The 24,346-nt window shown below is 53.4% G+C and overlaps 1 protein-coding gene across 1 annotated transcript in view; it reads left to right on the plus strand.

Moving 5' to 3' along the window:
* The first annotated feature begins 7,741 nt into the window (after positions 1 to 7,741).
* PARD6G (par-6 family cell polarity regulator gamma) overlaps positions 7,742 to 24,346 on the plus strand; it is a 73,585-nt gene continuing 56,980 nt past the window's right edge. Inside the window, exon 1 of the mRNA XM_084888050.1 lies at positions 7,742 to 7,979. Within this exon, the coding sequence (XP_084744176.1) occupies positions 7,908 to 7,979 (72 nt within the window). The 5' untranslated portion in view covers positions 7,742 to 7,907. The remainder of the gene's footprint in view (positions 7,980 to 24,346) is intronic.

Genomic DNA, 24,346 nt, shown 5'->3' on the forward strand with positions numbered 1-24,346 from the left:
ATTCTTGGTACTTGGGCTGACGCTCTAATCACTTAGCAATACCAGCCAGGGTACATCAGCTTTACATATTTAAAGTCTATTCAGTTAAATGTAGCATACTACAATATTTTAGCTTCTCTGAATTTACCTTTATTTGATACTATTTTTTAGTAAATAAAAACCACATCAGTTCACTTGTTAATAGTGAGTAAGTCAGAGGGCCCCAGACAAATATCCGTGTGACTCCCACAAAGGTGCAGGGTGCCACCTTCAGTGTCTTCTGTAACGTGGACCACAAGGCAAAAGTCTTGAGGAAGGCAGGCAGGGACCAGGACAGATGTGAGCAGGCAGGTAAGCATACATGGCCGAAATCTGTTGTATTGCTAGGGATCTTTAAATCCACCATATTGTCAGTTTGAAAACAAATACTAATACTATCATTCATACAAATCGTACAAATGATCTAGTTACACATTTTGAGAGGGAAAATATATAATGCATGCTGCTAAATAGTAGCTAAGGCTAGTTTTCCACAACTTTTTAAAGAAGGTGCTCCTCCAACCACTTTATCCACTCATAAAATGAGCAATATGATTGTTCGTTATTTATTTTTGGGAGAAAGAGAAAGGAAGGGAGAGAAATAAAAAGAGAAACCTCTTGTATGTGCCCTGACCCGGTATTAAATCTGCAACCCTGGTGTATCAGGATGATGCTCTAAACTGCTGAGCCACCCACCTAGGGCTATGATTGTTTATTTTTATTTTTAAATATATTTTTTTATTGATTTCAGAAAGGAAGGGAGAGAGAGATAGGAACATCGATGTTGAGAGAGAATCATTGGCTGCTTCCTGCATGTCCCACACAGGAGAGAGCCCGCAATGTAGGCATATGTTCGTCTGGGAATTGAATCATGACCTCCAGGTTCATGGGTTGGTGCTCAACCAATGAGCCACACAGGCAAGGCAGTTGTTTATTTTTAAACAAAAAAAAGTAAAAGAAGGAAAGCTTTCCAATAAAAACTTAAAATTTTATTAATATTTAAATTATAAACCAACTTTAGCAACCATATAGACATGTTTTACTGTGCATGAACTAAGATTGTGTGGTCATACCTTCAAATACAAATTCAAATTTAGTTGTCATGAATATCTTTACAGAACATAGTTTCTTGCAGTTTACAATCCACAATGTGGAAATTTTAATGTTAGATTTATGTGAAAGTAAATGAGAATATTAAATAATTAAAAACATTTTTAATTTATTGATTTTAGAGAAACAAGTGGATTATTGATCCACTTATTTATACATTCATTGGTTGATTCTTTTAAAAAATATTTTTATTGATTTTTTACAGAGAGGAAAAGAGAGTTAGAAACATCGATGAGAGCTGAAACCGGTTTGGCTCAGTGGTAGAGCGTCGGTCTGCGGACTGAAAGGTCCCAGGTTCGATTCCGGTCAAGGGCATGTACATTGGTTGCGGGCACATCCCCAGTAGAGGGTGTGCAAGAGGCAGCTGGTCGATGTTTCTCTCTCATCGACGTTGCTAGCTCTCTATCTCTCTCCCTTCCTCCCTGTAAAAAATCAATAAAATATATTAAAAAAAAAAAAAAGAAATATCGATGAGAGGGAATCATCAATCATCTGCCTCTTGCACACCCCCTACTGGGGATGTGCCCGCAACCAAGGTGCATGCCTTTGACTGGAATCAAACCTTTCAGTCTGCAGGCTGATGCTCTATCCACTGAGCCAAAGCAGTTTCGGAAATTGGTTGATTCTTTTATGTGCCCTCACCAGGGAGCAAACCAGCAACCTTGGTGTATCATGGTGATGATGCTCTAACCAACTCAGCCACCCTGACAGGGTGAAAATTGAGTAATAATAGCAATGAATAACACCAAGGCTTTACTGGATTGGATAGTTTTTCTTAAAGTTTTCCTGAGAATGCTGGAAGGGGCTTTCAGGTAGATTTAGAGATAAGGTCTTATCATTACAAGGAAAGCATCTTTAGTCCTAAAAAGGACAGGAGCTTCATGCAAGGTTTGCTGCTTTCTTGTGGAAGATGACTTCTGAAAACAGCAGGAAATACCTGAGATCATTGTAGAGAAATTATGCATCTTTCAGAAAAGATAGTATTTGGTTACTTTTATTCATTTTACTAGAGGCCTGGTGCATGAATTCATGCACATGTTGGGTGAGACTGGCAGATCATGGGAGGTTGGCAGATCATGGGAGGTTGGCTGTTGGAGTGCAATGGCCACCAGGGGGCAGCTCCTGCATTGAATGTCTTCCCCCTGATGATCAGTGTGCATCATAGTGACTGATGACTGGTTATTCCAGTAGTTCGGTCTAATGGCTACTTAGGCTTTTATATAGAGAGATTATTATTTTTTAATTGTCACCTGATGATATTTTTCCATTGATTTTCAGAGAGAGGGAAAGACAGAAATATCAATGTAAGAGAAACACATAGATTGGTTGCCTCCTGCACACCCCTGACCAGAGCCTGAGCCAGGGAGGAACCTACAACCGTGGTACATGCCCTTGACCAGAATCAAACCTGAGACCTTTCAGTCTCTAGACTGACACTCTATCCACTGAGCCAAACCAGCAAGGGCAATTTTTGGTTACTTTTAAAAACTGTATTTGTCTAGATTTTGTAAGTGCTTTTCACATAACTAGAGTGAATGTATACACCAGTAAGACAACTTACACAAGAGAAGGGGCACCACAGCTGATGCTCTGGGGAAGCCCCAAGTTCAGCCCCACCCATGACAGCTCTCTCCTTTAGTGATATGACTCTTCAGTGCATTAACAAAGGCCTGCTGACCAGTTTTAAGATGGGTGCTCTTCTAAAACTTATTAGAAAACAATAACCTCAGACGAGAGCTGCATGTTGCTGCTCTAGGAACTCTTGGTGCCTTGTTTCCTGGTCACTGTCTAGTTCACTGTTGACTTTCTTTTATTCTCAGGTGATATAACAGGCCATCTTTGTTCAATATGCTTATTGCTAAATGAGAAGCAAGCAGAGTACACATATATCAATAGCCAGTACTATACAATTTTCTAGCCATAGTCTTTCCATATCTTACCTTTTTTCGTTGGCTTCTACCTAACATTCTGTGTTAATGGATTTGATGATTAAAGATACTGAAAATAGGTGTATTGCTACAGAAATGTTAAACATGGTATCAATTCAGTATTTTAAAAACAAATGACAAGGTTGGTAAATTCAGTATGAGAGCTATTCAGTAATAAAGTTAGATATTCTGGGGACATTACCATATCAAAAGCTTTTATCCCCGCTTAGAAATAAATTCTTAAATATATGTTTAGAGCTGTACACTATATACCAAAATACTCACAATATCTGAATTTTAAACAATATACTTAATCTAATTTCTCAAAACTTAAGTTCTGAATATGAACTGCTTAACCTTATTCTATCACATCTGGGGATCTATGCCAAGTTCTTGTCCCTCTTTGCCTGTTTTTCCACTTAGAAAATGGCGGGGAGATAAGTTCTTCCTTATTTCATAAGAAGTGGTCTTGTATAATCATACACTCTATTTTCCATGCACTAGAAAAAGAGAATGGGTCTTTGCCACTTCCTGGGAGGTTAATTAGAAGCTGCTTACTAGCAATGATCTGCATTAGGACAGATTAGTTGGCATCCATATTGTGCCCTCCCTCCCACTGGTTTTGAAAGTGACTGCAAAAAACAAAAATGAAAAAAAGATTAGACAGGAAGATATAAAAGAATAAAACACAGTATACTTTCAAGGATAACCAGAACAACCTTTGCTTTGTCATGCGAAGTCTGCCTCAATCCAGATCATTTGGCTGCATAACTCAAACTACTGAGATTAGCATAAAAGTCTTAAAAGACTGTCTTTCTTTATACACTCTATGTTCCTCAACAGGCAGGTTCATCTGCCAGTAAGGACAGATGATGTGCAGGAGAAAGCATCAGGAAGAGAATGCTTGAATGGTTAATTTTATTTGAAATGTGTTTATCTAAAAATGCTACCTACATTTGGTAATGTTATAATCTCCCAACAGCTTTTCTCACTATTAATACACTGCTGCATGCAGTCAGATGGTGCACAATTTTGGCTTGTGCCATTACTGGCATTCATTTTATTAAATGGTGTCTGCCAGACTGACCACTGTAAAATTACACTATTTTTCCCTAGGTAGTTAATACCCATGTGGGAAGGTACTTTGAGATTATGCAAATATCCGATTCCTCATTAAAAATAAAGCACCATTTGTGTGCATATGTAAGATTATCAACAATATTATTTTGGCCCTGCCTGGTTTGGCTCAGTGGATGGAGTGTTGATTTATGGACTTGGGGGTCCCAGGTTCAATTCCAGTCAGGGGCATGTGCCTTGGTTGTGGGCACGTCCCTGGTGGGTGTGAGTGTGTGTGCAGGAGGCAGCTGATCAATGTTTCTAACTCTTTATCCCTGTCCCTTCCTCTCTGTGAAATATCAATAATATATATATATATATATATATATATATGAGCTTAAACACACACACACACACACACAAATACAAAACAAAAAAAACCAAAACACACACCAATATTATTTTGTAAAAAGTTCACTACACAAAAAATACTGCTGTTGAATCCGGTTTTGCTCAATGGATAGAGCATCGGCCTGCAGACAGGAAGGTCCTGGGTTCGATTCCGGTCAAGGGCATGTACCTTGGTTGCAGGCACAGCCCCAGTAGGGGGTGTGCAGGAGGCAGCTGGTCGATGTTTCTCTCTCATCGACGTTTCTAACTCTCTACCCCTCTCTCTTCCTCTCTGTGGAAAATCAATAAAATATATATTTTAAAAAATACTGCTGAACTTTCTTGCTGAAGTAGGTATTAAGTATATTTGGGCCTGGGAACGTACTATGCACATCTTTCTCCATGGTCCCCTATCCTCCCACCACGGCCTCCTTCACAGCCTCCTCCCCGTCACTGTCTCCTCTCCTCACAGTTTCTTTCCCGCTAATCTTCCCATGTCACAGTTTCTTCCCCACCATAGTCTATTCTCTGTCATTCTCCTCACTTCCACAGACTCCTCCCCACACCGTCTGCTCCCCGCCACAGTTCCCGGCACAGCCTCCTGGTCTCCTCCCACCACTGGGCTCTTCCGTCAGGTCTCCTCCACACCGCGGTCTCTCCTCGTTGTGGTCTCCGCGCCACCACAGCCTCTTCTCTGTCATGGCCTCACCTCCATGGTCTCTTCCCCATCACAATATCCTCTCAGTCAACAAGATCTGCTGATTCAGCAACTCACATGAGGGTGACCTTTTTTCCTCTATTATCTAAAACACAATTTATCTCTGTTATTTATTAAGCCCCCCCCCCTTTTTTTTTTCCTGATGAAATTGCCTTTAGTCACCATGTACCTTTGAAGTTAGAGATTTAAAAACGACTGTTGCTTCCATTTAAGCTACTGACAACTGGAAGGAAAACCTAGGGCTTTGGGGGAATACACTTTCCTGAGTCTACAACACGTTTCCTTTTAGATCCCGAGGGGCTGGTCATTCTGGAGGAGGATTGGGCCCCGCCCCCTCCCCGAAGCCAGCAGAGAGCCCTGTATAAGTGTGAGTGTGCTCATCTGTAGCCCCAGCCTCAGTGAAGGAATGCCTCCGGCTGGTGTGTTATAATAGTTCATCTCAAGGGGAACGGTGCCCACTCCTGGCTCTCTCCCTGGGAAAGCACAGCACCCCTCCTACAAGTAGTACTGGCAGAGCAGGTGAATGATTTCGAAGCGGGGCCTCAGCTGGTGAGTCTTTTGGTTGCCAGGATGTCGCCATGAAGCAGGCTAGAGAAGCACTGCAGCAAGCACTTCACAAACGAAATCTGAGGAGAGTTAAGTGAATTGTCCAAGGTCAGCTAGGTCATCTAGGCTCAGGTCCTCCATGAGATACCTGCAGGCCATCATGGAAATACAAGGCTTCGCTGCTGAGTCTCAACATTTAATTTCACTGAAATCTCTGGACGCGTTGCTGAGGTGCTGGCTCAGAGATAACTGACAGTGGCCATCAGCATGTGACCGGGGCAAGTGTGCACCATTTGGAGCCCACCCGCCAGCTAGAGAGAGCCCACCCACGGGCCTCCAGTCTTCTCTGACCCACGGCTGTGTGTCAGGCCAGGACCTGTGGAGAGATTTACAACAGTGCTGCTGGATCAGAAAAGAAGCTTTCCAGCCAAAGGCTCAGCTGTTCTTGTCTACCCATAGGCTGGAAGCCCTAGCCAAGTTGTGGCTGAAAACTCAGGCTCACATGGGAACTGCCAGCTTTCCCAATCAAGAACTGACAAGGCAGCCGATAGCTGCCACCCAAGAACCCTTCCAAGGTCTTGTTCAGGAGCAGGGCCCACTTCAGTGGGTCTGGGTGGAGAATGCCTCTCCAGAGCAGGGGCTGCTGGGCCTCGGACCACACTGTGTCACGGGTATGACAGACATGCGTTCATCCCATCAAGCTTGGAATTCTGGAACTTTCCGCCTTTTCTCCCACTCTTCAAGCCCCAAGTTTGCTAGTAGGTGCCATCCCACCCTAGAATTCCCCTCTCATCCCAGCCCCTTGTCTCACCCGAGCATGCCTCTGAGCCTCTCCTACCCAAATAGAACATAATGTCCACTGTCAACAATCAGCAGCAACCTGTGACTCTTCTCTGGGTTGGTATTCAGCTTAGGAAATTGTCCTTTGAGGGAAAGTCAGCACCTCTGTGCACAGTCTGCTCTCTCTGAGCTCGCCCAATACTATCTTTTGGAAACCTGGAATTTATTAAATTTTGTGTAGATAATAAACTAATATAGCAGTTCCTTTCCACCTTTCAGACCAGTGGACATCCTCAGCCTTCTGTCTGGAATAGTTCCCGCCCTGCTTCTGTGGGACTCTCTCGGCATTTTTGTTGGCTTGCTTGCTTTCCAGCGCCTTGCATTGGAACTCTGTATGTCTGGCCCCCTGGCCAGCTTTTTTTCTCTCTTATGGGCAGGGGCTGTAATTCTGTCCTTCTGTGATCATATCCTGCAGTAACAGGACATGCAGTGAAATTAAATGAAAATCAAATTTTGGCTAATGCCATTTGGCAATCTGTATGAAAGGGTGGAGTGATGTTCATACTCTATGGCCTAGTGTGGTTCCCCTATCATCCAAGACGATGATGACAAAACTCAGTTCAAAGCCACCCCCTTCCCGGGCAGGGCAGTTGAAGCGGGGTGAGCTGGAGAGAGAAAGCGCGGGGTAGGGGTGGGGTGGAGTGCGGAGGTGGAAATGAGGCACCCGAGGTGGGGGTGGGAGTGAGGCGATGCTTCTTCGCCCGGGTTTGGCATTGCGCGTACCGAGAAGCGCGCACCAAGCAGGATCAGCAGCCTTGGGGGCGGGTCCTCGGGAGATCCGTCCTCCGCGAGTGCGGGGTGGGACTCGGAAAAGGTCCCCCGGACCCCCGGGGGCAGGTCCTCCGGGGCGGGGGGGCGTTCCTCGCAGGGCGGGTGCTCCGGGTTTGGGGTGAACAAGGGTCCTTAGGGCTCGAGGGCGGGTCCTCGGGGCGCGGGGCGGGGATTGAGGGGGCGGGGATTGGGGGGAGGCGGGCCCTAGGGCGGGCTCTCAGTGGCAGGGTGGCTCCTGGAGGGGGCGGTTCCTCGGGGCGCGGGGTGGAGACTGGCGGCGGGTGCTCGGGGTGCGGGTGCTCCGGGCGGCGCGCCCCTGCCTCCTCCGCTCCTCCCGCGCGCGGCCGCCCAAGTCCCCGAGGCGCGCGGCCGGCCAGCCCAGCTCGGGCCGCCGCCGCAGTCCGACCGGCCCCGCGGCCCGAGAGCGCGGGCTGGGACCGAGGCCCCGGCGGTGGGCGCCGCCCCCAGCGTCTCTCCGGAGCCCCTGGCGCGGGGCGAGGGCGAAGACGAGGCGGAGCAGGGCCGGAATCATGAACCGGAGTTTCCACAAGTCTCAGACCCTGCGCTTCTACGACTGCAGTGCGGTGGAAGTCAAGAGCAAGGTGAGCCCGGGCGGGCTCTGCCACCCCCGGAGAATGAATGGGTGCCCCCCGCGCCGCGGGGGGCGGCCCCGCTCCGGCCGCAGCTCCGGAGCGCGGGCGCCGTCTGGGATCGGCAGGGTCCGGACGTCCTTCCCGCCCCTGCGCGGACACAAAGCCCGCACGCAGCCCGGTGGGGTCCGGCGGGGGCTCGGACGCTCCGGGGGCTGAGCCATCGGCCGGTCTGCGCGGGCTCCGGACCCTCGGCGGGAGCGGCTCTTTTGTTCCGCGAGCCGCAGGCGCCCGGCACGCCGCCGGCACGGTGGAGAGGGGCTTCGGGGGCCCGGGCCGGGGGAGGTCCCTGACCGTACACACCGCCTCCTTCCTCGGAGCAGCCTCAGAACCGGCGACGAGGAGACCGCAGCCAGCCCCGAACCCGCGGGCCGGACCCCCCAGCCCCGGGGCGCGCCCCCGGCCCAGCCTCCCAGGGCGCGCCCGGCCGGCGGCTTCTCCCGCTGCCCGCGCCCGGCGCCGGCGTGCCCCAACTTGCGGGCAGCAGTGCGCGTTCGGGCTCCTGGCTGATAGGATCTGGCGCTTCTGTGCTTGGCAGAGGCGGCTCCTTCGCCCCAGACGCTTTTGTCTGCGATGGTCTTGATGTGGGGGCACCCCTCGGGCAGAGGCGGAGCTGCAGATGCTCGGGGTCCTGGGGAAGGCCCCCCACCCCCCGGGCCTTTCGCTGCCCTCTGCTTGGAAGCCGGCCCTCCGGTCCTTTCTCTCGGGGCCCCCTCCCCGCGGCCAAGTCTGGCCCAGCAGCCTGCCTGGTGGGAGGGCGGGGCGGCGGGTGGGCGCTGATCCCCACCTGCGCGCACTTTTGGGGCCCGGGGGCGCGTACACCCTGGCCGGGCCTTTGGGGAGACAAGTCCCGCCGCGGCCCCCGTACCAGCGCCCCTACCGACTAGGGGGATCCTCTGGTGTAGGGTTTCCAGGACATCCGCAGAGGAAGGGGGTTGGGGGTTTCGAAGCTGCAGTGAGTTGCAGGATTTCGTTCTCATCTTCAGTCTTACAGATTTTCTACGAACCCCTCGTTTCCACTAAGTTCGCATCCTTCCCTCCCCCCAGTGCTGATTCCGCGGCCCCCACCCCCACCCATCCGCTCTTGAGCCTGGCAGTGAGTGCCCCCACCCCCAAAATCAAATGTGCCCGCTGAGTCCTAGGGGAGAAGAACCCGCAGGCACGTGTAGGAGCTCCAAATTCTCGTCCGTTTCTTTAGCTCAGAGGCAATCTGGCTTTTTGAGCTCATGGTCCAACACCATAGCAGTGTGGTGTTTCATTTTTTAAAAACTTTCTAGTGAGATCACCATAGGCTGTTGTGGGATAAAATAGAGACTCCTCAAAGTGACTTCCTGTCGCCAGTGTCACATCCAGGACCTCAGCCGCCCCGTTGGCATGTGTGGAGGTCGTGTGCACATTCCTGTCACCACCAGCACTGTCACAAGGTCCCTCCTGCTGCCCCTTCACATGGCTACTTGATTCTGAGTGTGCACTGAGTGACACTAACGTGAATGCCATTCCTGGATCGCACTATGGAGGGGGGGAGGGCAGAGGGCAGAGGGGGGCGCTGCCTGGTGCACAGGATCCCTCTGGAGCCAATGCCCCGCCTGCCCCCCAAGGTCTATCCAGCCCTTCTGGACTGCCAGTCCGTGCAGGCTGCGGGGGGTTGGAGAGTAAGGGTCTGTCTTAGTCTCTCCTTGGGCACTGGGGGTGTGGGTGTGCTGGCAGCCCAGTGGGGTGCATCCTGATCCTGAGTTCTAGTTCAGGTGCAGTGCATGCTCCCCTGGAGGTAAGTGGCAGAGCCAGAGTTTTGGTTGAATTTGGGAGCACTCCTGGAAGGACTACATCAGGTGGGCCCCGCGAGCCCGGCTGGTTCTACAGCCCCGCCCCTCGCAGGGGATGGGCCCGCCTTGCTGTCTGTTCGGAGGCTCCGCGAGGCTCTTCCCTCTGCGCCCACCCTCCCGCTGACCCTCTCCTGGAGTCCATCTCTGCAGGAGCTTTACTTCCGCTGTCAGAGTACAGGAGGCAGAGCTTTGTGTCCGTGACGTCTTTATTCTTTAAATCCTCACCGAGGATATTTTTCTATTGATCCTAACGAGAGTGGAAGAGAGAGGGGAAGACAGAGAGAAACATTTATGTGTGAGAAGCACACTGACTTGTTGCCTCCTGTGCTCGCCTTGACCAGGGTGGGCCAGAGAGGAACCTGCAACAGGGGTACATGCTCTTGACCGGAATCGAACCCAGGACCTTTTGGCCCACAGGCTGACGCTCTATCCACTGAGCAAAACCGCTAGGGCAGGGATGACTTTATTTAACCTAAACGCAGCAGGGTTTGTATGTGAGCTAACTGGTGCCAGGGGAGCCGAATCCAGATGGTTCTGACATCTACTACCCTGTGAGTGTTCATGCAAGTCACTTAACTTTTCTGAGCCTCAGTTGTTCATCTGTGAAATGGGCACGGTACCTGCTCTGTTACCTCCTCAGACCCAACGAGGCGATGCGCGAGAAAGCACTTCGAAAACTGCACAGTTGTAAGAGTTAAGCCTGTTGCATTTCAGGATTCTGTTGCATTTCAGGATATTCGGTCTAAAAACCATCTCTGATCCACTCAGGATGGTTGAGGTCAGCCACCTGCCACAGCTGGTCAATTCCCAGAGCTGTGGGGACAGTATTTCTTGACCCTGTGGCTCTCCCCCCTCATGTAGCCTCTTACACTTTCCCAAACACTTCTGCCTTAGTACTTGTGACTCCCCCGTTCTGGCTGTGGGCCCCTGTTTTTCCGCTTACGTGGGAGGGAGGGGCCCTGCAGGTATCTGGGCGGAGCAAGCCGTGGCCCACCAGAGGGTACAAGAAAGCCAGTGCTGGGAGAGTCCGCAGGGGACAAAGCCATTGGTGACGAGTTGTCATGTGAGGAGAAGATAGGAAGCAGCACAGCACCATGGAGAACTCTCAGCGGTGCCTTTGGTGCAGCCTGAGAACGCGGAGGGACACAGTGCCCTCTCTCAGCAGGTGCTGCACCCTCACCCACCCTCTGGTTGGAGCCCCGTTTTGGGTCCCACAATGGTCTCATCCATGTTCCCCGGCCCCACTCACAGTGCTGCCCCTGAGTCTTCTCTGCCCTGAGACCCTCCCCTAAGCCCATCCCACGCTTCCACCCCGCAGGCAGGCTCCTCTGTCCTCTGACCCCTCTTCCGTGCTGCCCTCACCCCAGGGCCCCGGTCCCAGTGCTCGCTCAGGGGTACTCCTCCGAGGAGGGACGGAGGACCGTGTTTACACACTCACAGGGCAGTGTCTGCTGTGTTGGGGGAGAATAACACTACAGGAGGCTTCTATGCAGTTTTCACTACTTCGTTGGAGGCCTTTTTGGAGTCTAAACAAATACCTGTGTCATTATAGCTTAGAAACCTTATTAGGCAGGGGCGGGAGTGGGCGGGCGGGTTACTTTTCTGGTCCAAAGATGAGCCGCGGCTTAGGGCTGCTGCAGGGCCTTCGGACCCTTTGTATCCGAGATGTGTGCCTTTGTCTTTGCTTTCCAGAATCAGGACTGTGTTTTGTAGGCATGTTACACTCTTCCCGCTCCAACTTCTCGGTGTAAGCTGCAAATGTTTCCTCCTGTCATAAATATTTTTGGAAAACATATTTTCAAAATGACCACATGCTGATTAATTTAACCAATCTTGCATTTCCAACTTTTTCTATAATAAACGCTGTGAATAACATCTTCCTATTTAAATCTTTGAATAAGCATTATAAAGTATATAAAGAATACTGATTCTGTTAAGTCCGTTTCAGAACTCTCATTATTTTTGAGGACAAATTCCTAGAAGTGGAATTTCTGGGTGAAGGCTTTCGGTACATATCGCTAAGTTTTCTTATAGAAAGTTGTATGCCCTCTTTCATATCTACCCATCCCTCTCCGTCCCTCCAAAGCTCCCTTTTCTTATCCTCTCCCGATTAGAACACTGTCCTTTGGTTTTGATTTGTGTGTTAGGTGTTAGTGAGCTGAAACTTTTCGTATCTGGCGGCTGTTTGTGCGTCTGCTTCTTCCCTGCGCCTTCTGTCACTCTTCCTGTTCTCAGGGGGCTCTGGGGCTGCTTGGCCGTTCAGCGCCCGTGGGGCTGCGGTGACCGTGCTGTAAGTTGTGTGTCCCCTGGTCCCCACGTCTTGCCTCTGGCTGAGGGTGCTGGGTGCCTGGCAGGGCCTGCAGGGACACGCCCTTCCGTCTGCTGCGCTGGCCCCCGGCCAGGCTCCCCACGGGTGCTGGGCCCTTGCCTTCCGAGGGCCCGTTGAGAACCGCCTGACACAGTTTGACTCACCTGTGTGCCAGCTACACCCTTATAAGGTTCCGGTTTTGCTGTATCTGTGCATGCCACGCTCAAACAGGTTTGGGGACTTGATGTGGGACGTTGTACCCAGAGGAGACTCTCCTCAGGGACCCCGGCGGGGATGTCAGTGTGTGGGCACTGATGGTGTCAGTATTACAAGCTTGGGAGCAAAGCCCTATGCTCCTTCCTGGGCTCAAGCCCTTGCCTGGGACCCATGGCGTTTCAGACAGAGGGTCCTCCCCACGTCAGGGAAGGGAGGAGTGTCAGGGGTCGACAGATACAACTGGTCAAGGTGTCAGACTCTCTAGCACAGGGGTCTTCAAACTACGGCCCGCGGGCCACATGCGGCCCGCAGAGGAGTCTGATCCGGCCCGCCAGGTTTTTTGGGCAGTGAGTGCAGCCAAGGTGTTACAGTAGGAATTAGTAGTTCATATAGTCCGGCCCTCCAGCTCTCTGAGGGACCGTGATCTGGCCCCCACTTTAAAAAGTTTGAGGACCCCTGTAGCACTTAGGAATCAGCAGAAAGGGGAGGCATCCTGACTTCTCCCTGACCGGGCCTCCCGGGCTTTTCGAGTCCAGGAAGGAAGGAGCCTGGCGTGAGGACAGCAGCAGCCCCACCACGCGGACGGGGAAGGGGTCCTGTGGCTCAGGTGTCACACTGGCTCAGCCGGCTGTTGTCAGGTTTACTGGCTGCCCGCGTCCTGGCCACCGATGTCTGCTCCCTGTGAACCCGGAGCAATGATGGCCCAGCCTGGACACGGCCCTCTGTGTGGTTTGTGTCCACAAGTATTTCTTCAAACTTATTAACCACTCCGCCTAGAGAGGCACTTATGTGTCAGACACTGTTCAACATACGTAGTGATGCCACATAATCACGGATGTATCGCCATCACAGCCTTGCAGGATGGGTTCTGTTTTCAGCTCGGTTCTAACCGCGCTGATGTCCAGGGAGTCTCAGGAAGCGCCCGAGGTCAGAGTCACGTGCTTTACCACCAACTGCCCCTGGCCCTGGCCGGTGGGGGGGCGAGGGGGGGTGTCCTGACTCCCCTCCCTCAGGCCGCCCTGAAGCCCAGGTGCGGGGGTTCCGGGCTTGTGCTGCGGAGGAGACAGACCCCCGGGGCTGTGTGGGTCTAGAGCTGGGGAAGGAAGGCCGCTTGCTTTTGGGGGAACAGTCGCTGCTCTTCTTGCATCTCCGCAGCTGGTTCTTGCTGCACAGCCTCGAGGGGAAGTCCTCTGCGTAGTGGCTGTCCCTGAGAGTCTGGGTCCGCCCGCCATCCGTTTGTTTACTCACAGCTGCTGTGTGCCAGACCTGGGGCTAGGGTACAGAGGTAGCCAGGACAGGCCATATCCCACCTTAAGAGTTACAGGCCAGCGAAGGTTCATTCATCAAGTGAACAGATCGGGGCGGGCTGGGGGCGGGGTTCTTCACATCTCCTGGTCCCTGGCCGACCGTCCAGCAGCCCCACCCTTTCCTGCTCTTGCCCAAGGACGCTCAGCCTTCCCGGGAGCGGCTCCAGGCTGCCTTACCACGCTGGGTCTCCTGGGTGACGTCCAGCGGGTGTGACAGCAAAGGACACTCATCTCCGGCATGCAGCCGGACCCAACTTCATGTGTGTGCACCTGGGTGACCACTATTCAGGTCAAGGTGTGGAACATTCCAGCATCCAGGAAGGCTCCTTCCCGCCTGCCTGGTCAGCACGCCCCTCCCGTGTGACCACCACCAGGATCGCTGTCACCGAGGACGCGATGTCACGATGCGCGCCTGTGTCCGAAGGCGGGAGAAGTGGGTGGTGTTTTTCAGGGGTGCTGTGGGTCCCTCTGTGCATCCGTCTGGGTTGAGGTCCCGGCTCTTCCTGCAGTTTGGTGCCGAGAGCCGCAGGCGCCCCTCCCCTGGTGGCTGCCTGCGGGCTCCTCTTCGGTCCTCCGTGGCTCCTTGCGCTGCTGCTCTGCTCTGGCTTCACAGGACACGGAGCTCGGAGCTGCCCAGCGCGAGCGCGGTCCTGGCCAGCCTCACCCACCACTTGGGGTGCTGTTCTCGACTCAGGTGTGTGGATGGGGACCCTGGCCTGCGCTGCCATAGGCGTCTGAGGCCTGGGGAGTTCCCGAAGACCTCGAACTGCAGCTTATTAAGTATTTGTTGGCTAACACGTCAAAATGACACAGGGAGCTAATCCTTGCCTTGCAGGGGTCTTCAAACTACGGCCCGCGGGCCACATGCGGCCCGCAGAGGAGTCTGATCCGGCCCGCCAGGTTTTTTGGGCAGTGAGCGCAGCCAAGGTGTTACAGTAGGAATTAGTAGTTCATATAGTCCGGCCCTCCAGCTCTCTGAGGGACCGTGATCTGGCCCCCACTTTAAAAAGTTTGAGGACCCCTGCTAGAGCGTAGGGTTCCCACCACTCCTGTGCTCTCCAAGTCCTCTGTTTAATTCTGTGGTTCGAATCGTTGCTCTCATGCTTTTCCTGGATTTCCCTTAGTCCACACCTGCTTCTGTGAGCCCTTCTGGTGGGCCGAGCATCAAAAAGGGGATGGGACAAGTGAGCACGGGTGGGGCTGGTGCTCCTCGGCAGGCCACAGGACAGCTAAGGCTACAGGCTCTTTGACGAGGCTGGAAAATCTTCCTTTCAAAAAGTGTGAGTTTCTGCCCTGGCTGGAGTGCTCAGTGGTTAGAGCATTAGCCCGCACACTGAGGGGCTGAAAGTTTGATTCCAGGTCAAGGGCATGTACCAGGGTAGCAGGTTTGACCCCCGGCCCCGGTCAGGGTGTGTAAGAGGCAACCAGTCAATGTGTCTTTCCCACATCGATGTTTCTCTCTCCCTCTCTCCCCCTTTCCTACCTCCCTTCCATTCTCTCTAAATAATCAATGGAGCCGAAACTGGTTTGGCTCAGTGGTAGAGCGTCGGTCTGCGGACTGAAAGGTCCTAGGTTCGATTCCGGTCAGGGGCATGTACATTGGTTTCGGGCACATCCCCAGTAGGGGGTGTGCAAGAGGCAGCTGGTCGATGTTTCTCTCATCGATGTTTGTAGCTCTCTATCTCTCTCCCTTCCTCCTCTCTGTAAAATATCAATAAAATATATTTAAAAAAATAATAAAAAATCAATGGAAAAAATATCCTAGGGTGAGGATTCACACACACACACACACACACACACACACACACACACATGCGCGCGCGCACGCACAGTGAGTGTCCCAGGTGGAACGGACCCCCAGGGGCCTGCAGCGAGGTGGGCCGCGGCGATCTGAGACCCTGTGCACACCTGCGGAGGCTGCTGTGTGCTGTGTGACTGACGAGGAGTTTCTCTGCTCCCTCCCTCCCACTGAAAGTCCTGCCCGGTGAGCAGGTACATTCATTTTCCGTTTGACATCAGAATGCTTGTCAGACGCTGGATTCCACGGCTGTCACACCTCCCAGCGGAGCCCTCTGGGCCTGTGCGTCTGAGACAGGACGTGAGTCCTGGTGTGCGGTCTAGAAAGCCCCCTGCCCATGGCCTCCTGTGGGGCAGGCGCTGTTGTGGAGGGCCCCGAGGCCCCTGGGTTAGGGCTGTGGAAGAGAGAAGGGTGAGGGCCGTGCATCTGCTGGGCCTGGGGAACTGGAGACTGAGGTAATGCTAGTATCCTGTTTTCCGTGGCTTGGGGGCCTGACCATCGGCTCCCCACCCACAAGTCCTGACCTCCCTTCCCTCGCTGGGCTGGAATAATAATGGGGTGTTGCTATGGGACAAAACAAACTTCTCTGCGTGGGATGGTCCCCCCATGGAGGAGGAGGGGGCACCCGCCCCCGGCCTCTGGGCACGGGGGCCCCTCAGCAGCCGCACAGGTGCAGGCGCAGGAAGGCGGAGCTCCACCAGGAACCGCCTCCTGGTCCCTCGAAGGTGTAGACGCTCTGTGTGTCTGGACAGACACCCGGCACACATTCCAGACACCAGGGAATGCTTTTGTGAGAAACAGTGTGTGAGGAAGCCCCACTTCGCATCTTGCCCTGAGCCCAGAGGCACTGTCCTGTCCACCCGCTTCCTGAGCTGGGAACGTTTCCCCAGGGATGTGGCCCATTCTTGTCAGGGGCCCATTCTTGTCAGGGGTGGTGGTTCCTCCTCCTCCTCCTCCTCCTCCTCCTTCTCCTCCTTCTTCTCTTCTTCCTCCTCTTCTTCTTCTTCTTCTTCTTCTTCTTCTTCTAAAATATATTTTTATTGATTTCGGGGAGGAAGGGAGAGGGAGAGAGAGATAGAAACATCAATGATGAGAGAGAATCATTGATTGGCTGCCTCCCGCATGCCCCACACTAGGGATTGAGCCCACAACCCAGGCATGTGCCCTGACTGGAAATCGAACCATGACCTCCTGGTTCATAGGTTGAAGCTCAACCACTGAGCCACAGAGGCCGGGGTTTTTTTTGTTTTGTTTGTTTTTGTTAATCCTCACCTGAGGATATTCTATCCATTGCTTTTTCAGAGAGAGTAGAAGAGAAAGAGAGAGGGAGGGAAATAAAAGGGAGGGAGGGGGGAAGAAAAGAGGGAGAGAGGGATGGGGGGGGGGGGAGAGAGAGAGAGAGAGAGAGAGAGAGAGAGAGAGAGAGAGAGAGACAGACAGACAGACAGACATCGATTGGTTACCTCCCATACACCCCCCGACCAGGGGCAGGGAGGGAACCCACAATCCAGGTACATGACCTTGATGCACAGGTCAATGCTGTAATCACTGAACCACAGCAGCCAGGGCAGTGGTGCCTCTTCTTGGCCCAAGCGATCATGGACCCTAGTCCCAACCAGGCTGAGCACCAGCACCGGGCCCTGGCGAGTGGACCGGCTGTTGTGTTTCTGGGGCCACCGGGCCTCTGGGCTCTCTCCCTGCCTTGTGCCCGTCCAGCCCGGGTGGAGGAGAGAGAGCCCAGGGGGGTGTGACTTTGTCAATCCCAGGGAAGTGTCATTTCTTGGAGCATCAGGTGCGTGCTGGGCCTTTGCCAGCTCTCCCGCCGGTGGGCACCCGGCACTGCTGTTTCCCTGATGCTCATGACACCTGACCCACGGGCTGCAGAGAGGAGGCCCAGGGGCTTGACCTGGCTGTTCACTCACCCAGCCACCCAAAGTCCCAGCTGCGAATGGCAGAACCAGGTCCCAAACCCTCAGCTGCCACACCGGCTCCCATCCAGTTCCCCTGCCCCTGGACTCCACCTCCTGGGAAACAGACAACACCTACCTGCTCCGACGTGCTCTGAAATCACGGCACGTGTGCCAGCACCTCCCTCCCCACGTGTCCTGGTCACCAGCTCGGGGCTGGGCTGCTTTCTGTGAGCCCCTGTGAGCTCTGGCCGTGCACAGCCTGTGTGTGTGTGTGTGTGTGTGTGTGTGTGTGTGTGTGTGTGTGTGGTGGGGGTGGCTGCAGGGGGACCCTGGCTGCCTGTCTCACCTCCCCCTGTCCTGCTGCACAGGCTCTCTGCAGCTGTCGGCAGAGTGTCATCCGTGACTTCCCAGGGCCCTGGCACACCTGGACGTGTCACTTAGCAGAGGCCCCTGGAAGTTCACGGTGGGGGCGGGCAGCGCCTGGTGGGCTCTGCATCTCCATGGTGAGCACAACTTTTCTCATGGAATGACGAAACGGTGGTTTCGTTTTTTGAAAAATGGCCCTGAGGAACAGCTGCCTGCCCGTGAGGGGAGGCACAGGCTTCAGTCGGGAATGAGGAGGCACTCACCTGAGGAAAGGGGGTGCCCAGGACCAGCCTGAGGAGCTGCTGTTATGAAGCTGCACACGCAGGAGGCGTCCTTACTGTGTTTGCACGTGTGGGTCTCAGAGGGCGGCCTGTGTGTGCCCTGGAAGGTCTACCCCAGGAGGCAGTGTGCGCCCTCACCCCACCAGCTCTGTTGGGCAGGAGTAGCGGGGGGTGGCCTCTGTGGACGGGCTGGTCGTAGCCGTTGGCGAGCAGTTGCCATTTGCTGGATCTCCTGGCACGCACACTTGCATTTGATTCCGACAACAACCCTATTAGGGATGTGCTTTTGTCCCTTTTTCACAAAGAAGGAAATGCAGTCAGCGAGGTTGAGATAGCCCAGAGTCACGTATGCAGCCTGTAACGGTGAGTCAGGAATTGGGACCTGGTGTCGGTCCCGGGCCTTGCTCTGAACGACTCTGCCCTGCTGTCTGTGTTGATAAGACACCCTCGACCAGACCGCTTCCCTCCTCAGCCTGTGCCCGTCCATCGTGAGCTCGCACTGGGGTGTGACCCTGCCTCCCTGCACGGCCCAGGGTCCAGGCTCCTCTGCCTGTGGATCTGTGCTTCCGGAATGCCCCATGGAGGCGGCCGCCGTGAGTGGGCCCGTCTGCAGCTCACGTCTCACAGCACCAGGGTCTCCCCGTACCTGCGCCCCAGCTCCTAGAGCAGCCCCTCCGTGGCCACACGGTCAGCTGTCCTGTCCCCCCGGGGAATCCCTCCCCACATGGGCGTCCCTGCTCCTGCCTGACCTTCCGTGTGGAAGCCTCGGCCTGCCATAGGGGCTCCTCAGGATTGTCTGAATTCCCTGTCTCAGCCTCGATCTCTTTGTTTGCTAGCTTGAGACTGTGAGCAGCTTCCTGAGTCCTCCCAGGTCCCAGGCTGCTGTCTGTGAGTGGGGACAGTGAGCCCTCTTGTAGGAGTTAGGATTAAAGAGCCTGCACACAAAGCTTGGCCACGTCTTCTCCCCAAACTAGAAATCCCTGCTGGGCGGAGGCCAAAGACCCCGTTCTTGACCCCGTGTCCTCCCCCTTCTGCCCTGCCCCGTGCCTGCAGAGCAGTGCTGGGCCCGTGGGTGCAGGGCACCGGGTGCTCGCAGAGGTGACCCCAGTGCAGTGGGTCCGCCGGCCTCAGCAGCCCCGGCAGCCCCGCGCAGGACGTGGGCCTGTCGGGGCAGTTCTGTAGGTGCCCACGGCAGCCCCATCATCGCTCCGGATCGTGGTGGGTGGACTGGGCACAGGAAGGGGCCAGGCTCTCCCTCAGCTCCACCCAGTCTGACTCACCGGTCTGTGGCCCGGTTTTCAACTGTCCTGACGTGCCAGCCCGGGGAGTCGTGCCGTGGCAAGGCCCCCGCTCCCGCAGACCCAGGTGCCTTGTCAGGTGCGGGCTGTGCTTTGTGACCGTCGCCCACAGGGGGGCCCTTCTACGTTTTCTATATGGCTGTGCACTTGCACACAAGCTCCTGGCCCTGTCCCGAAAGCGGTCCCCAGATGCTTGCATGGATTCTGACATGCATGCTCCTTTTGTGATTGGGTCCGGCCCCCTTCCTGACGGAAGCCCTGACCCTGCTCTTCGAGGGGGTTCTGATGGTCTTAGGGAGCCCCACTCCCATGCAGTGATTGGTTCAGAGAGAGACATGTGACCTCCAACCCCCAAAACCCGACAAGGAGACTGAGGGTCCTCTTCCTCTGAATGTTGTGTTGATTGTGACTCCAGAACCCGCCTTGATGAATAGGGGGGGCATCAGAGATGCCAGCCACAGAGCCACCTCCTGCACCGCACTCCTGGCTCCCGGCCTGGTCCTGCGGGCGGGGCTGTGGGTCATGCCCTGTGCTCTCTCTGCTCTTTAAACCCAGGCCTGTGTCCTGCCGTGCCTTCATTTGCATTTTTCAGTGTGTAATTGCACATTTGCACATGTGATGACTGCGCATCATCTGGCTGCCAAGCAAACCGCCAGCCCATGAAGACACTCACAGGAGGTCAGGGCCTGGTCCCATTTGGCCTTCAGTGAACCAGCCCGCAGTGGTGACTAGCAGGGTGCTCTCCTGCCATTGGGCCGGTGTGCTCCCTGGGAGTCTTGTTGGGACGCAGACCGTGCATCTCAGCAGGCCCAGGCGCTGCTGCTGCTGCACCGTGAGGAGCAGGGCCTGGGGTTCTATTTTATTATTATTATTTTTTAAGGAAGGTAAATCTTTTTTTTTTTTAAAGTATATTTTATTTATTTTTACAGAGAGGAAGAGAGAGGAATAGAGAGTTAGAAACATCGATGAGAGAGAATCATTGATCAGCTGCCTCTTGCACACTCCCTACTGGGGATGTGCCCGCAACCAAGGTGCATGCCCTGACCAGAATCCAACCCGGGACCTTTCAGTCCGCAGGCTGACACTCTATCCACTGAGCCAAACTGGTTTTGGCTATTTTATTATTATTATTATTCTTTTTTTAAAAATAATTTTTTAAAAAATATATTTTATTGATTTTACACAGAGAGGAATTGAGAGGGACAGAGAGTTAGAAACGTCAATGAGAGAGAAACATCGACCAACTGCCTCTTGCACACCCCCCACTGGGGATGTGCCCGCAACCAAGGTACATGCCCTTGACCGGAATCGAACCCAGGATCTTTCAGTCCACAGGTCGACGCTCTATCCACTGAGCCAAACTGGTCCCGGCTTATTATTATTCTTTATTAATCTTCACGGAGGATATGTTTTTATTGATTTTTTTTCAATGCATATTTATGAACTTCTTTTATTTCAGTACATTCCCACACATCTCATCTGAAGACATCACACAGGAGCCTGTGTGACTTGAGTAATGTTTTTATTGATTTTTTAGAGAGAGAAGAAGCACGAGAGAGAAACATCTCTGTCACCCCCACATGTGCCCGGACCAGGAATCGAACCTGTGACCCTTTGGTGCACAGGACCACCATCCAACCATTGAGCCACGCCGGTCAGGGCAGGAGCTGGGTGTTAGAACCTAGGAGCCCGGGCCCAGCTCCAGAGACCCTGGCTCATGGTGGGGGTGGGCGGGCCAGGTGTGCGGGGCTCCGGCTCCTGGCTCGGAGAAGTCCCTCTCTGGGCCAGGCCCCGCTGCTTGGTCTGTGATTTCCGACCTCATTGGGATCGCATTCAGTTGTGCTTTCCGTGAGTTTCCGTATCGTAAAGGCTTCCTGAGTCATTAACCCTGAAACAGCACTCTGCTGGCTTCTTCATTTCATCCCCGGGCATGTGCTTCCTCTGTTTGACGGGCATTTACAGCTTCCGTTCTTCTCTACTGTAAACATTTTGATGAACATTTTCCATCCCCATCTGTCTGTGTTTCTGATGACCTGCCATTGCTCTCACCTGACAGCAGGGGGGGGGGGGGTGGGAGGGTGGGGCCCCGCTGGGTGCAGTCCGCCGGGTGGGGCGGGCCTCGATGGGTGGGGCCTTGTCTGCCCTCCCAGCAGCACGGGGCTCAGAGCTGCGGGGACCCCGGGGCCACCTGTTGGCACGTTTCAGGTCTGCGTCGTAGGACAGGTATCAGAGGATGTCCTGGGAAGGGTATTGTAGCCCTCTGGTCGTCCCCCCCCCCCCCCCCCCCAGGAGTACTTTGTGTCCCAGATGGACACAGCCTCTGACAATAGGAAGTGACCGAGGGACCTCTGGCAAGGACCACTCGGGGATATTGGAACAGGAAGGCCTTGTGTCCAGGACCGAGGGCAGTGATTGCATCAAGACCAGAGAGGTCGCATCCCAGACCGCTGCATGTGGCTTCATGAGGCCCCACCGCTCCGTCCCACACGTGGGAATCGGAGTCCAGAGAGGCCCCGTCCCCACGCCCAGAGCAGCGCCAGAGCAGGACGAGTGGGAGGGACCCAGGCCCGGGGCTGGGATGGCCCTGGCCCCACGTGGCCCCCGGTGGACCCTGTCGTGGATGTGGTCCTCCCGTCTCCTTGGTGTTCTCTCCTTTCTCCCTCTGGCACGATACCCTCACATACTGTATGGTGTAGGTGTTCATTACCTTTCCTGTCTCTCTTCCCTAGTGGGACGGCAGCTTCGTAAGGACAGGCGTTTTTTTCTGTTCTGTTCACGGCGTTCCCCAGTGTGAGGGACAGACAGTACCTGGAGCTTAGAGCTATTTCATAAAGCCTGAGGATGATTGCAAGCCCACACCCCACACTCATTGTCCATTCTCTGAATGCTTTTTAAAAAAATATATATTTTATTGATTTTGTACAGAGAGGAAGGGAGAGAGAGAGAGCGCTAGAAACATCGATGAGAGAGGCATCGATCAGCTGCCTCTTGCACACCCCCCACCGGGGATATGCCCGCAGCCAAGGTACATGCCCTTGACCGGAATCGAACCCGGGACCCTTCAGTCCCCAAGCCGACGCTCTGAATACTGAGCCAAACCGGTTTTGGCTCTCTGAATGCTTTTTGAGTGCCTACTATTACTGAGGTCTGTGGGGGATGTGGGGTAGGGTGAAACTGGATCACATTTAGAAAGAAATTTATGACTGAAAAGCCCAGGGCAGGATAGTGTCTGTTGAATAAGTTCCATTGGCTGCTCGGCTGTTGTGGCTCTCTGGTTGAGCATAGACCTATGAGCTAGGACAGTGGTCGGCAGACCTCGGCTCGCGAGCCACATGCGGCTCTCTGGCCCCTTGAGTGTGGCTCTTCCACAAAATACCACGTGCGGGCGCACATGTACGGTGCGATTGAAACTTTGTGGCCCAGGCGCAGAAGTCGGTTTTTGGCCTGGGCGACTCTATTTTGAAGAAGTGGCGTTAGAACACTCAAGGGACCGAAGAGCCATATGTGGCTCGTGAGCCGCAGTTTGCTGACCACTGAACTAGGAGGTCACAGTTAGATTCCTGGTCAGGACACAGTTAATGATTCTCTCTCATCATTGATGTTTCTCTCTCTCCCTTCCTCTCTGAAATCAGTAAAAAAAATTTTAAAAAAATCTATCAATCTATCTATCATCTATCTATCTATCTATCTACCTATCTATCAATCTATCTATCTATCTATCTATCTATCTATCCTAAGTTCCTATTGGCAGTTTGGAGAAGGGAGTTCAATCAAAAACACGTCACTTAAAATGTCACTCTTGTGGAAGTGTGCTGGTGGTTGGGTGCTGGGGTCACTCCTGCGAAAGGGAGCCGAGAAGGAAAATGATGGCTGCACCTCCTTCTGGGGAAAGTCATTTGGAAGCAAAGCCTTTATTTATTTATTTATTTATTTATTTATTTATTTATTTATTTATTTTTAAAGAAAACACCCAGTACCTTCAGCGCTGGGCATAGCTGCGAGCACACGGGACTGTGTACCTTTCAAATTGGCATTTAATGTTGAGCTTTGACGTCTGAAATAAACTCAAAGCCAGTGCCCTGCTGGCTTCCCGACCCTCAGGTCGCTCATCCCATTTGCAAATATTCCCGCAGGCCTCCTGGGTTGTGCCTGTGAGAACATCTTCACCTTCCCGAGGACACGTGCCATCGGCCTCAGGGGGATGGGCTGTGGCAGGCACACCGGGCGAGGCTGGTGCAGGCAGCCACCCAGCCCGGCTCCATGCTCACCTCTGACTTCCTGTGTCTTGTTGTTGTTATTGTTTTTGTTAATCCTCACCAGAGGATATTTTTTCCATTAGAGAGTAGAAAGAAGGGGTGTGTGAGGGGTGTGTGTGTGTGTGTGAGAGAGAGTGAGTGAGAGAGAGGGAGAGGAAAGAGAGAGAAACATTGATGTGAGAGAGACACACAGATTGGTTGCCTCCAGATCTTGCCCCGACAGGGATGGGGAGCAAGCTGTAACCCAGGTAGGTGCCCTTGACTGGGAATCAAACCTGCGACCCTTCCATGCATGGGCTGATGCTCTAACCATCGAGCAAGCTGGCCAGGGCTGGCTTCCTGTTTAGTGACTGTCAGTCAGTGTTAACTTAATTGAAATTCTAGAGTTTTATTTAAAAACGGTTAACAGAAGTTTAATTTGTGGAGATTCGAGTGCCTGCTGTATACAGGGTGTGAGCTAGGCTGCAGCACAAGACCCTGCCCTCCCGGGCCCCTCTGGTTGTGAGCCGTGGTCCTTTCCTGCCCTCGCTCGTGCAGTGATTAAACATTCGTGGCTGCTTGGGGTTTGGGAGGTGTCTTACAATGACCTACTTACTAAGCAGATTTTTAACTGGTAACGACTTCCTTAATAGCCTGGCTCCTGTGGCCTTGCCTGGTGAGTTTGACGACACCCCATCATGCCCCCTGGGCACCTTACAAACCGAGAGCCAGGTGACTCTCAGGCGCAGAGCATCTGTGAGTCCAGCTGCCTCCTCC

This window comes from Pipistrellus hanaki (genome assembly GCF_964339955.1).
Source record: "Pipistrellus hanaki genome assembly, chromosome: 6".
Classification (NCBI taxonomy): domain Eukaryota; kingdom Metazoa; phylum Chordata; class Mammalia; order Chiroptera; family Vespertilionidae; genus Pipistrellus; species Pipistrellus hanaki.